This window comes from Hirundo rustica, chromosome 5 (genome assembly GCF_015227805.2).
Source record: "Hirundo rustica isolate bHirRus1 chromosome 5, bHirRus1.pri.v3, whole genome shotgun sequence".
Lineage (NCBI taxonomy): Eukaryota > Metazoa > Chordata > Aves > Passeriformes > Hirundinidae > Hirundo > Hirundo rustica.
The window spans coordinates 60,158,959-60,171,683 of NC_053454.1; the positions used below are offsets into that span (position 1 = coordinate 60,158,959).

Below are 12,725 nucleotides of genomic sequence, written 5' to 3' on the forward strand. Positions count from 1 at the left end.
TGCTTCGCATCAGTGCGCAAACACCGCTACCCTATGCCGTGTAGCATGGCTGCTGTTCCCCGGCTGCCTAAGCACAGCTCATCCGCGCATTCCTGCTGCTGCGCCGTGTGCAGCCTCCCCCACATGAACAGCAGATCGCACGAACCAGTGATTTTTGGCTCCTGGCGCTGTGAAGCACCGTGTGCCCCGCAGCAAGGCGCCCCTCACCCGGCCGACAGCAGAGCCCGCAGCGGGGATGCCAAGGGGGCAACGCGGCGTGCGGGACCCCAGCTCGGCCGCCGGAGCCTGCCGGGGTGGATAGCGGCCGCGCCTCAGAGGGGCCCCTGGATCCAGCGGCCCTGGGGGTACCCTGGGGATCCCCACCCTGAGGGCTGCAGTCCCGTCTGTCCGCTCTCGCTGTGGCTGCCCCGGTCCCCCTCGGAGGACTGGCTGCTGTCGGCGCTCCCGAGGCCGGGGTAGGGGCCGTGCGGGCCGCCGCCCGCCCCGCCGAGGCTGTAGAAGGCCCGCTCTCGGACGTGCAGCTCGTCGGCGCGTTTCACCTGGTCCAGCTGCCGGCTGCGGCCCAGCGTGGCGATGGTGCCCGGCGCCCCAGCCCCCAGCCTCCTGCCGTGGTGCCCGGGCAGGCGGCCGCCCCCGGCCCCCGGCGCTGCTGTGCCGCTCCCCGCGCCTCGGCCCGGCTCCCGGCCCTTGCCTGCGGCCACGCTGCCCGCGTCTTGCCCCGCCTGTGGAGCGGGGCTGGCCCCCGCTTTGGTGGCGTGAGACGTGCCCCCGGCATCGCCGTCGTGGCTGCCGGCGCTCGTCTGGGCCCCGCTCGACGCCCAGCTGCCGGGTTTTCCACTTGGGGATGGTGCTTTGTCCGTCCTGGGTGCCTTGTCCGGCCCTGCTCCCCCTGGACGGACCTTCACCCCTGTCCCGGGCCGTGCCTCCACGCGGGGGGGTCGGGAGGTGGCCGTCCCCACTTCCCCACTCCCTCCTCTGCCCGGCACCGTGCCCGTGCCCGCCTTGCGGCCGCTGGCGGTCACCGACGGGGTGATGCGGCCCCCCTCGGTAGTGGCCGGGCGGATGCCGGCCCCCTCGGCTGGGACAGTGACAGCGGCCTCCACGTCACCCCACTGGCTGGGGGTCGTGGCAGCCACATGGTCTGGCTTCCCCTTGGACCTCTGCCCCTGTCCTCTCACCTCATCATCGTCTTTCCTACGGATGCCGGCCACGGTGGGGACGGTAATGTCACCACTAGTGACTCTCCAGGGGGCAGGGGTTACCAGTCGTCTGTCAACACCAATGGTGGTGGCACCTTCCTCATCCTCTCCAGTGAGACGGCCGTCCCTGAGGCCGCTGGTGACCCTGTCCCCGCGGCTTGGGCGGGCGGTGGTGGCCAGTCTTTCAGGCTGCCTGCGGGCAGGGATGCTGTCATCCTCACCACCACTGCGTGCCGCAGTGATGTCCGGCCTGGGGAGGGGGCTGCTGGTTCCCACGGATGGGATGCCGTCATCCTCGCTGCCCACTGTGGCACCAGCCTGGGTGGTTTCCTGCTCCCCCACGTGGATGTTGGCCCTCCCAATGAAGATGTTCACCTCGTCATCCTTGTCTGGAGAGACCTGGGTGAAGCCGGTGGCCCTGTCTGTGCTGTCCAGGCTGCCACGGGTAATGGTGACACTGCCTGAATCGGGGACGTAAGCATATTCATCCACACCTGCAGCATCCACTTGGACATCCTCCATCTTCTCAGTGACAGAGGACGAAGCGATGCCTCCTGTCCCTGTACCGTGCTTAACACCCTCCTGCCCTTGGCTAGAGACAGTGGCCTCCCTGCTGCCCACATCCCCTGCCCCTCTGGTAGTAGGGGCCCTGCTCCTCCCAGTGGTCGTGGCTCCCTCCGCTGGAACCACCCTGGGGGCACCGTCATCCTTGTCCTCACTCCTGGCACTGGACCTGTTCCCCACCACAACCTCACTGGGGCGTTCTCCCTGAGGAAGAATGGGAGCACCGCCATCGACTTCCAGCACCAAATCCAGATCGCCGCTGCCCTCTGAGCTGGATGCGGTGGGGCCGCTGCCGCCCCCACTGCCGCGCGCTCGAGTGCCAGTGCCAGGGCGAGGGCTGGGACCATCCCTGCTGATGCCCGGCGTGCTGCGGTTCTGGGGCTTGAGGACAATGCCATACTCGATTACTTCAGTGCTGCTGTTGGCACCGTGCTCTGGGGCCGTGCCAGCCTCCGGAGGCTCCCGCCTGGCATTGTCCTCATCCAGCCGGTGGCCGGGGATGATGCTCTGGTGGTCAGCCTCTTCCTTCTGTGCAGTACACAAGGGAGAGGTCAGGGTGACGGACGGCTGCTGAGGGCACTGCGGCCAGGCCAGGGTCCCGCAGTGTCCCCTGGCCACCTCCTCACCTTTATCTGTGTCTGGTTCCTCCGCGTTGAGAATGAGTAGACGTATTTGAAAATGTAGAAGCCGTGCTTGGCGTTGCAGCCTTTCAGAAGTATCTGGTGGGGAAGAAAATAACCAAAACCCACAATTTTCTTATCGCATTGTCAGGAGTTTCCCTTTCTGTGTCTGGCACTGCAGTAGGGTCCCACCAGTACCCACTGAGGCCCCAGGAGGTGGCAGAGGGATACATACCCGGTGCTGTCCCACACAGTTCCCAGCAGCTCTCCCAGGCAGCGGCGGTGGAACCTGTGGGCAGCAAAACACAGGCGAGAGCCGAGGCATCAAACACTGCCCCAGCATCCAGGCAGCTGCCAGTGCCCACTGCTGGCTACCCACCCTGCCCAGTGTTCAGGGAAGGCTGGGAAAACTGCACTGATAAGTCAATAAATTCCCAGGCACTACCTGGGGTGCTGATTTAAAGACAGCAGTAGCAGGAAAGGTCAAAACCCCATTTCCAGGGTCCGAAAAGTATTGTGAATTTTGCTACAGCATGATTGTATTGCATGCTAACTTTCATAGGGTATTGTTGGTCTGCAAATAACCCTTTCCTGGAGACTGCTGCAGAGGATTTTATTGCAGAGCATTTTTAATACACAACACCCTTGCTCACAACAGAATGCTCCAGCTTACTGCTTGGATCTGCCTGGGATGGGAGTCCAGAGCTGGTTAACTGGTGGAATTCCCCATAGTTTACTGAACTACTGAGCAGCAACCTCTGTGTCCTCACAGCCGGGTTTCTGCACATGTTTGCAGGCTGCCAGCTCTCCCTGATTATCCTGGCATCTTTTGGTGGGTATTGGCTAGTGCATCCCTCAGGGTTGAGGGACCTCCTGTGAGCCCCACAAAACCATTGCAGGCATTCCCTGCGTGCCAGAGTGAGAGACAGCCCCAAGGAGAGGAGTCTTCTTTGACTCCAGCAAAATTAGTCACTGAAACATTCCAAGCCCAGCTGAAGGGGCAGAAACACACCCCAAAGTATTGAATATTCCCAGGTTGTTTCATTGTTTGTGAGCAGTATCAAAGGCTGGATTACAGCTCTGCTTACACACATAGTATTAACTCCCTTCTGTGCCCCTATCAGCAAATCTGTGCTGATTTATTGCCTTCCCCTGGGCTGCCCTGATACAGACCAGGTTGTGAGAGCTTGCTCTTGGGGGGTAAAAGACACATGGGAGGAGCCCATCCCTCAACGCAGATGGGATTTCCCTCCTCCTTACCCTGACAAAAAAAAGCAAGCCTTTTCTAGGAGCAGACTTTAACTCTCGCTGTCTATTCAGTACCCTGAGCAACAGTTATGCAAGACAAAAATTGCTGGTAATACATTCATCTTAGTTTGCCCTGTTTTTAGTTAAACCCTCAAATTTTCAAATCAGGAGAGCTGGAAATAATTGTGGGCGCCCCTCTGACCTCTGTTCCCTACACAGATAAGAGGGGCATCCTTCCCACACTTCCCTTCCTGTGGCCTGGATCAGGCTGTTGGCAGGCCAAAAGCACTGGGCAGATCCCAGACCCACAGAAATCCAGGGGAAGAGGTACAGCCACCCAGACAGACACTTGTGCAATGCCCTGATTCCCAAACTGAAGGGACATGCTCAGCCACCTCCATGCTAATATAAATTTTTCCTGCTGGGCTCACCCCTGCTGTTCACCTTAATCCCCTCCCCAAGCACCAGAGGTGGTGTATGCAACTACAACCCACATTTTCCCACTGCTGAAAGCACGCTGGGATGCACAGGATAGTACATCTCATGTTTCCAGCAGTATTCTGGGAACCCAGGAAAATCCATACTCACAGGTGTGGCGAGGGCTGTGCTGAGCAGGCACAGGCACAGGCAGACGAGGGATGTTTGCATCTTGGGCTGCTCCTGGAGGCACAAAGTGAAGCATGGCTGCAGTTTGTCTTCCTGGGACTTGTGGTCCTCAATAATCTTGGTTAGCAGTAACCTAAAAGCTCCCACTACCCCAAAGCTCCCATGGCAGAAGGCTTTTCCAGCAACCCCGGCTTTTCCCAGGTATTGCGGCGGCCCTTGGCATTGTCTTGTCTCTCTGTATTCCTCACAGCAAGGGCAATGCTCTCCACCATGTGCTTGGGACACAGCCAGCAGCCCTGACACCGGCTATTAAAACTTCCTAACTCCCCTCTGTCAAAGCAGCTTGGGTGGATATTTGCAATAAATGGTCCCCCGAGGTTGCTGCAAGCTAAGATGTCCATAAATCTGAATTAGGAAAGCAGCAGGCTTTCACAGCAGTGATTAATGGCAGGAGGCAATAACTCCTGTGGTCAATAATTCCCATTTCACCCAACCACCCTTACTTGGGCTTGCAGGTTCCATCCCAGAGAGTATTTTCAGCCATACCAGCGCTGCTACAGGAGACCCCAGAAGGAAATTCATGCACAGGGATCAGCAGTACAAAGCAATGTAAGCTCAAGAGATGTGCACGGCCAAGGATCGGGATGCTTCCCATCCCCACTGTGGCTTGCCCACAGTGAAAGCGGGAGAATCCCTGCTCAGGGACAGCAGAGCTGAAGGGCTGGAGAGAGGCAGGGCAGGAAGGTAGGTAAGAAGATTACCTTTTCCCGTCAGAGGCAGGTCCCAGTGGCAGACCGTGGAGCCTGTGCCCACTTTGCTGAAATTTAAAGTTGGCCCCGGGTGCGCAGAGCCAATCAGCTCCTGCCCAGGGACATTTGTCAGCTCTGGCAGCACCCGCAGATAACCAGGGGGAGTAATTTCCAGCTAAAAATGTGTTTGTGGTAAAAGACAGCTATCAAATGTTCCACCTGGCTGGATAAACAGAAAGCACAGTTTATAAATATCTGTTCTGAAGGCAAAATTGCTCAATGATTAGCGCAGATCTTAGTGTGGCACACATCCAGCTTGGTTATTGATAAGAGGGTGTGCAGTGGGTCTTGGCTTGCTCACTGTGACCAACATGGGAAAGCTGGCAGGGCTGCAGAAACAGAAGGGCAATATCCAGATCCAGGCCTGGTCCTCGCCCTTTGGCACTGAAGGGCAGCATTGGCCAAGCTGAAGGCCACCACCATGCTGTGTCTTCTGACATTTGCTTTTTGGGTTTCAGCCTCAACCCTCTGAGCTGAACCTGTGCGAGTGCAAAATAGAAGAGTGGCAAAAAAGAAAAATATATGTACGTTTTTCCATGCACTGCTTGCACAGGTCCCTTTGAGCCCACCTTGGTTACGAAGAAGTGCTACAAGGGTGTGCACAATGTACAAAGCCTCCTTCTCCCCGCCTCTACTTTTGGTGGCATTGCTGGTCACCTACAGGCTAGCCAAGGAGAGTTCCCACTGCTGCAGCCAGTCTTGGCTCAGGTACTCACTGTGGTGGTGGTGACAGCAGCTCCCATCCCACTCCCCCTCTGCCCTAACCCAAACCCTGGCAGCCGGCACTGCTGCTGCGTTATCACCAGAAACACCTAAACCGTCGGCATCCGGCCTCAAGCAGGAGCAAAGCCTGGAGCTGGCAGGCAACTGACGCTTGCCCACCGGCCAGGGAGCGGCAGTCGGATGCCACCCCAGGGGGCAGCCAGCCCACGTGCGTTGGCTCCGGGAGGAGAGCCTTTGCCAGATGCCTGGGGGGCTGACGCACACGGGACTGGGCTACGCGCCCTGTGGGAGCGGGACACGGCCCCTGGCAGCGCCAGGGCCCTTTGTCCATGCCAGTTCCCTGACGTCTCTGGGCACCCCCTGGGCGGGTGGGTGATGGAACTCTCGTGTCCCCGCACCAGCCATGAGTGCATGCGGGGCTCCCCAGTGCCGCCATAGGGATTTGTCCCCGGGGGTGGCCACGCTGCAGGCAGCACCTCCTGCCTCCCCAGAAGCTGCAGCCCGGCTTTGGCATAGGGAAGCAGTTTTTATACAATGGCCGGCGACTTGCTGGTGCAGGAATAAACTAGTTCTGCAATTGGACTTGCATCAGGAGCTGAACTCAGGTTTCATTCCTAGGCGTGCAAGAGCAGCAGGGTGCCTGCTATAAACTGTGCATGAGGGCCATCACCGTTCCCAAATGGTGGAATTTGCCTGGAACTCAGTGGGATTTGTTCTATCCCTATCCATAATGCAGATCACCACTTGGCCAGGGACACACTCCTGTTGAGAAGTGACCCTGAGCAGGGATCCTGAGGACTCCTAGCCAGGCATCCCCATCGCTGATGGAGGAGGGGAGTGGATGCACCACCGTGACAGCCCTGCATTGCTCTGGGAATGAGGCAGTGTGACAGGGACATTTTGGGCTGCAGTACTGGTGTTCAAGACACATCCAAGTTGCCCAGCCTTGTACCCACATAGCTGGTGCAGGGATGAAGAAGCAAAGCCCTCATTACAGGGGTGTGCATCTACAGCTAGTGATGCACGGACAGAGAAATTAGTGTCTTTACCCTTGTTAACATTGCCTGGTGTGTGCTCAGGCCATGGGAGGCACATTACCAAGGAATGGAAGATGTGGTAAAGTTATCACTGCTTGCATGTTGGAAATTCACATCAACTTTACATAAAACATGGCAGTAATCCCACAGCAGTGTCCCTAAGAGCACCCTTTCATTTTTCAGAGGGGACTTTACAGAGGTTTTCCAAGTTAGCCTTGCTGTTCCTCCCTCCTTTCATGTGCATCTGAGCTGGAATAACAAGATTCAGCCCTAAGTATCGTGGGCAACCGTAGGCCCTCAGCCCCTCACCAAGAACTGTGCTGCCCCACCGACCCCTGGCAGCAAACCTTTTGTCACCAACAAGCTCAGTTCAGTTGCTTTATTTCATTTCATTTCATTTCATTTCATTTCATTTCATTTCATTTCATTTCATTTCATTTCACTTTGGAAGAGACAAAAAAGCCTGGGATGGAGCCAGTGCACATGGCAAGCTGCCTGGCTTCGCCTCTGGCATGCGATGGCTCCAGGGAGCCTTTGGATGCACCTTCCTGAGTGGCTGGGGCAGGCAGGGACAGCAGCAGGGCTGTCCCCCCGGCTCACTGGCTGTAGTAGTAATCCTGGCCGTACACGTCGTACCCGTGCCCTTTGTAGTAGCCGTACTCATCCTCGTAGGCCCGGTAGCTGTCCCCGCGTGCGTACTCGTCCTGTTCCTCGTACCCAGCCTCGGTGGTGCCCTCGTCCCCCCGGCCGTGGTCCCTGGCTGTCACGTCGTACTCCCACAGCTCCCCAGCTGTGGTGGCATCTGTGGTGGCATCTGTGGGTGCCCCATCATCCATAGTGGTCGCCTGGGTCAGACCCTCTTCGTTGGTCGTGCTTGCGATGGTGGTGGCTTCGGCTTCCTCCTCCTCCTCCTCTTCCTCCTCTTCCTCTTCTTCTTCTTCCTCCTCCTCTTCCTCCTCTTCCTCGGCTTCACCAGTGCCCTCCTCTGCCACCGCAGTGCCATTGCCATGAGGTCCAATACCTTCTGTGGTATTGGTGCTTGTGCCATTGACACCATTCTCATTCTCATCTACTTCTTCTTCCTCCTCTTCCTCCTCATTCTCATCGCTGTCCTCATTTTCAGAGTCTTCCCCCTTGCTGGCAGTCCTCTGCCTGATCCCTTTCAGGATCCCTTGGCAGCCCTTGCCCTGGCAGAGGGAAGACAGCACAGCGTTACTCGGATGTCAGGAGGCTGCAGCTCTGTGTGGAAAGGGGCAGGTATGGGCACAGCTGAGGATGCCCCCACACCCTGCATGGCAGGACTGCCATTTTGGGGTACCCTTCCACATCCCCGCACACCCTGCAGGGCAAGACTGCCATTTTGGGGTACCCTTCCGCATCCCCCCACACCCTGCAGGGCAGGACTGCCATTTTGGGGTACCCTTCTGCATCTCCCCATACCCTGCATGGCAGGACTGCCATTTTGGGGTACCCTTCCGCATCTCCCCACACCCTGCAGGGCAGGACTGCCATTTTGGGGTACCCTTCCGCATCTCCCCACACCCTGCAGGGCAGGACTGCCATTTTGGGGTACCCTTCCGCATCCCCCCACACCCTGCATGGCAGGACTGCCATTTTGGGGTACCCTTCCGCATCTCCCCACACCCTGCAGGGCAGGACTGCCACTTTGGGGTACCCTTCCGCATCTCCCCACACCCTGCAGGGCAGGACTGCCATTTTGGGGTACCCTTCCGCATCCCCCCACACCCTGCATGGCAGGACTGCCATTTTGGGGTACCCTTCCGCATCTCCCCACACCCTGCAGGGCAGGACTGCCACTTTGGGGTACCCTTCCAACCCCAAGTTAATGCCCAGAGCTTGGTCCAGCTATGGGTATTTCCACAGCAGCCCGCCAAGCAGGGACAGGGTGCAGGGCATCCCATGGGTACAAGCAAACATGCAGTGGACAGCCCCCTCCCCATGGGTGCTCCCTCCAGCTCCCCAAAGCACACCTGCTGGGGGGATGTGACGTCTCCTCCCAGTGCACCCTGGCAGTCCCCAGGGGCTGCTCCAGCAGGGTGTCCAGCTGCCTTGGTGCCAGCGTAAAACGGCTCCTGCAGGGACAGGGACAGGACAGGGCAGGAGGTCAGCAGCTGGAGTGGAGCACAGGCCTCCCAAGCAGCGAGAGGGGTACAGGGCACCCGCACACAGCATTTGGGCATTGCTCCGAGTTCCCTGCTTTCCCACGGGTCTTGTTCCAGGCTGAAATGGAGAAGCTGCAGCAGGGCAGCCGGAGCTGTGCAATTAAGTGGTGGTGGCTGGAGTCGGGTGTTCCCATTCTGGCTCCACGTTTTGCTTTGCGAAGCATCTAAAGGTTTTCCTCTGAAGTTACCTCCCCCAGTTTCCAGTAAACAAAGAAAGCCACAGGCACACTACATGTGGACACACTGCACGTCATGTGTGGATGGTCAGGGAGAGTGTGATGGCTCAAAGCCAGGCGTGAGCCCAAACCCCACCAGTGGTCAGCCATCAGCAATGCTTGGCCCGAGAGATCAGCAGCAGAGAGGGGCTCCCAGTGGGGTGCATGGCTAAAAAAAGATAAGGAATAACGCAGATGCAAACAGAGCCTGGAGCAGCCACGGAGGAGCTGGCAGGGCAGTTCCCCCAGTGCCCAGCCTGGGAGGAGGAGCCTGTTGCCACCAGCAAATGAGCCCAGCCATGGCAGGGAGACCTGAGGTCAGTGTCATCACTGTCCCGGGCAACCCCTGCTGCTAGCACGCCAAGACCAAGGACACCTACCCTAGCATTTTGGGCCACCTCAGACCTTGAAATATGGGTGCCCCCGATGGCAGAGAAAATCCAAGCTGCTCTCCTCTCCAACAGGAGAGCCGTCAGATTGCACAGTGCGGCCAGCTGTGCCAGTGGAAGCGGTGCTCCCCATCCAGCAGCCAATATATCAGTGCTTTTTACATGCCTATGACTGACCTTGGGGCCTTTCAGCAGGATTCCTCTTGCTGACCACCCTGTCAGTGAAGGCACATCCCTGCATGGGAACAGCCACTGCCCTGGTGCCCTCAAAACAAAAAGGGCAGACCTAAAGAGCGGCTACATTCCTGCGTACCACTTAATTTCTTCCTGAGAAATGAAATGCCACCTCCCAATACTCAAATTTATCCCTAGAGATTGCAGTGATAGGGGAGAGAAGCAGGTAAAATAGGGCAAATTGCAGGGAGGTGCCAGGGCTGGCACAGGGGACACCCAATGCTATATCCCAAGCCCTGACAGGCCTCCAAAGTGGGTTTTAAAACCAGATTCCCTGGCTTTCATTAAATAACTTTGAAAAAAAAATAGAAGATGACTTGATTAGGCCTGACACACAGGTTACTAAGCATACCAGATCCCTATTTCAAAGTACCTGTCTGCCTGAGACCACTGGATTTTTTTTTGAGCATTTCCAACCCGATGAGACACAAAAGATCTTTGTAACCCTTTACATTTAATTTTGGACCTGGGTGACTCTCACAACCACAGATGTGCCCGAGCTCATACTGATTCAGCAGACAGGAGCAGCTTTACCATCTGACTGGTACAAATTTGACTTCCCCAATACAGGATCAGTTTGTGTCACTCCACAGACACACATGCAGAGCATAACTGGATTTTCCATAGGGATTTTCTCAGTGCTATAGGGGCAACAGACCCTGAATGAGCAAGGTAAGAGGAGTTCCTAACAGCACCTTCTTCCTTGTGTGAACCTCCCTGCCTCTGTTTTTTGGCCTGTCCTGCTCCTTTCTGAGACATTGGAAATGCAAACCCAGAGAATTTGTCTCAGGGGTGTTTGGTGCAACCCCCGCCCAGGGAGAAAAAGGAAAGCAAAAGGAAATAATCGACAAAAAAAAAAAAAAAAATAAGCCCCAGAGTAGAAAATCCAGTTGTATCCAGAGTGCAAGTCTGTGGGCGGTCAGCGACCACAAGTGCTGATGAGCAGAGACTACAAAACCGAAGAAGGTTCCCAAATTCCCGTATTTGTTTTGCAGGCTGCTGGTTTGCCATACTCACCCCCCCTTCCTCCTCCTCCGAGCCATCCCCCTCTTCCTCGGATGAGTCACTGCCCTAAGAAGAGGGAAAACCAAGTTGGAGGCGGGTGGGTGGGTTTCCAGCGGCGTCACGAGTGCAGTGTCCTGTGCCCAGGCCCACAGGCCATGCCAACAGGGCACAGAGCGTGCCCCCATCTCGTTTGGGCCGAAATCTCTGCGTTTGGAGGGCGGCGAAGCAGCGGCAACCCCTCGGAAGCACCCACCTGGTACCGCCGCTGCGGGGGATACGCGTAGATGTACCTGTACAGGTAATGCCGGTGCCGGCTCTTGAAAACCTGCCAGGAGAAGGAGGGGGCAATTCCCATCAGTCCGGGGCCCTGGGTACAGGGGGCACCAAAAGGTGCTCTTCCTGAAGATCAGCCCCGCGTGGGACTGGGCGCGCGGGGTGGGGGAGACCCTACCGCGTTCTCCTCCGAGTCGTCCAGCTTGGGTCTCCGCAGCCAGCTCTTGACCTGGGGGAAAGGGAGGCTTGGTAGGAGCCCCACAGCAGCCCCAGCGAGGCCGGGGGTCCCCCCTCGCCTGGCACTCACCGAGAAGGCGCACGCCATCCCCACCAGGCAGACAAACACCAGGACGCTCCTCATGGCTGCCGCCTCTAGGAACACCGAAACACGTCGAGGGCTCGCTTTTCAGCTGGAAAGCACCGACGGCACTCCAAACCATCCACGTGTCTGTGTCCACGTGGGTGAGTGGGGAGAAGAAAGGCTGACCTCCAGCCACTTCTTGGTGGGGTCACCCAAACCCTCCACGGACCAAATACTTTCTTTTTCTTTTTTTTTTTTTTTTTTTAAGATCTGCCTCAACTTCCACAAATACATTTTGTTTTTTCTAGAAGCCACAAAAATACCAGAAAAGCAAGTTTCACCATGTAGTGGACTCAAAGCTTTCCTGGAGCAGGATAACTTATTCCTGCCTTCCCGCTGCCTTTGAGGGAGGGGAGAAAGCCAAGCCCCACTGGAGATGCATCAGGAGCAGCTGGGAGCACTGCCCACTGCAGCCGCCCTCCCATAGCTCCAAGACCTGCCTGGGCTCTGCCCAGGGAGCAGTGCTCCTGGGAATTACACCACAGACAGTTTAACTTCACTGAGGAAAAACAAGCAAGCAAACAAATAATGGAAATCATTGGCTCCTGCAGCCTGCCATTGGCAAAAATAGCAGTGGCAAGGCACCCGTGCAAAGAGCCCCCCACAAGCATAGCTGGAGGGGACTTGGCTCTGGGGCAGGTCTGAGCTGCACGCCCAAAGCACCAAAACACAGCCTGCCCTCCCCCATCAAGGAGCAAGGAGCACACCCAATCTTCCCAGAGGCGCCCCAGCCTTTCCCCCAGGGAGCAATGCTCCCAGGAGCCCCCAGAGCTCAGTCGGGAGCACTAACGTTCCTTCTTCCTACCCTTCCTCTGCCTAAACCCAACATCAGCTGTGCTTGTAGGGAATTGCTATTGCATTTATCTGTGCTTGAAGTTTCCCTATTTTTGCTCAACTCAGGCTAGAAAACAAGTGGCCACAAGCTTCCCTGACCTCACAGCAACGCTCTGGATGCTCATCCCCTCCACCCGAGCGCTCCGTGAAGCCACAGACCCAGGGAAGGACTAAAAGCAGCACCCCACCCTGCCAGCAAGCTGAACCCCCCCATCTCCCTGCAAAAAGCAGGCATCAGTGCACAACCCAGCTGGGAAAAGCGGCAGCAGGCTTACCCAGCCCCAGCACCGAGAGCCGCCCGCGGAGTCGGCCGGCACAGATTTCCTCCCGCTGCTGCCCTGCCGGGATTTAAGGTCTGGCTTTGCCCCCTCCCAAGCCAGTCACCGCCCTGCCCGGAGTGACGCCAGCCCCGCAGCACGCACCAA

General features: G+C 57.3%; 2 protein-coding genes across 2 annotated transcripts; both read right to left on the reverse strand.

Annotated features, from left to right (window-relative positions):
• Positions 1-311: 311 nt before the first annotated feature.
• On the reverse strand, positions 312-5,019 carry MEPE (matrix extracellular phosphoglycoprotein). Its single transcript, XM_040065779.2, has 5 exons — positions 4,999-5,019; positions 4,220-4,291; positions 2,619-2,672; positions 2,390-2,482; positions 312-2,291 (listed from the first exon to the last, which is right to left on the reverse strand). Exons 2-5 carry the CDS (start codon positions 4,277-4,279, stop codon positions 312-314), a joined length of 2,187 nt encoding a protein of 728 aa, XP_039921713.1. The 5' UTR covers positions 4,280-4,291; positions 4,999-5,019.
• Positions 5,020-7,363: 2,344 nt separating this feature from the next.
• Positions 7,364-11,466, reverse strand: IBSP (integrin binding sialoprotein). Its single transcript, XM_040065353.2, has 6 exons — positions 11,413-11,466; positions 11,284-11,334; positions 11,086-11,157; positions 10,845-10,898; positions 8,798-8,899; positions 7,364-7,993 (listed from the first exon to the last, which is right to left on the reverse strand). The coding sequence occupies exons 1-6, from the start codon at positions 11,464-11,466 to the stop codon at positions 7,403-7,405; spliced, it is 924 nt and encodes a 307-aa protein (XP_039921287.1). The 3' UTR covers positions 7,364-7,402.
• Between the last annotated feature and the right edge of the window lie 1,259 nt (positions 11,467-12,725).

What these genes read in the sequence shown, in the direction of transcription:
- MEPE (XM_040065779.2), bottom strand. Translation starts at nt 4,279, where the DNA reads ATGCAAACATCCCTCGTCTGCCTGTGCCTGTGCCTGCTCAGCACAGCC. An exon ending in GCACAGCCCTCGCCACACCT is followed by an intron (nt 2,673 to 4,219) that starts GTGAGTATGGAT and finishes TGCTGCCCACAG; the next exon opens with GTTCCACCGCCGCTGCCTGG. An exon ending in GGAACCAGACACAGATAAAG is followed by an intron (nt 2,292 to 2,389) that starts GTGAGGAGGTGG and finishes TGTACTGCACAG; the next exon opens with AAGGAAGAGGCTGACCACCA.
- IBSP (XM_040065353.2), bottom strand. Translation starts at nt 11,466, where the DNA reads ATGAGGAGCGTCCTGGTGTTTGTCTGCCTGGTGGGGATGGCGTGCGCC. An exon ending in GGATGGCGTGCGCCTTCTCG is followed by an intron (nt 11,335 to 11,412) that starts GTGAGTGCCAGG and finishes CCTTTCCCCCAG; the next exon opens with GTCAAGAGCTGGCTGCGGAG. An exon ending in CCCCGCAGCGGCGGTACCAG is followed by an intron (nt 10,899 to 11,085) that starts GTGGGTGCTTCC and finishes CCCTCTTCTTAG; the next exon opens with GGCAGTGACTCATCCGAGGA.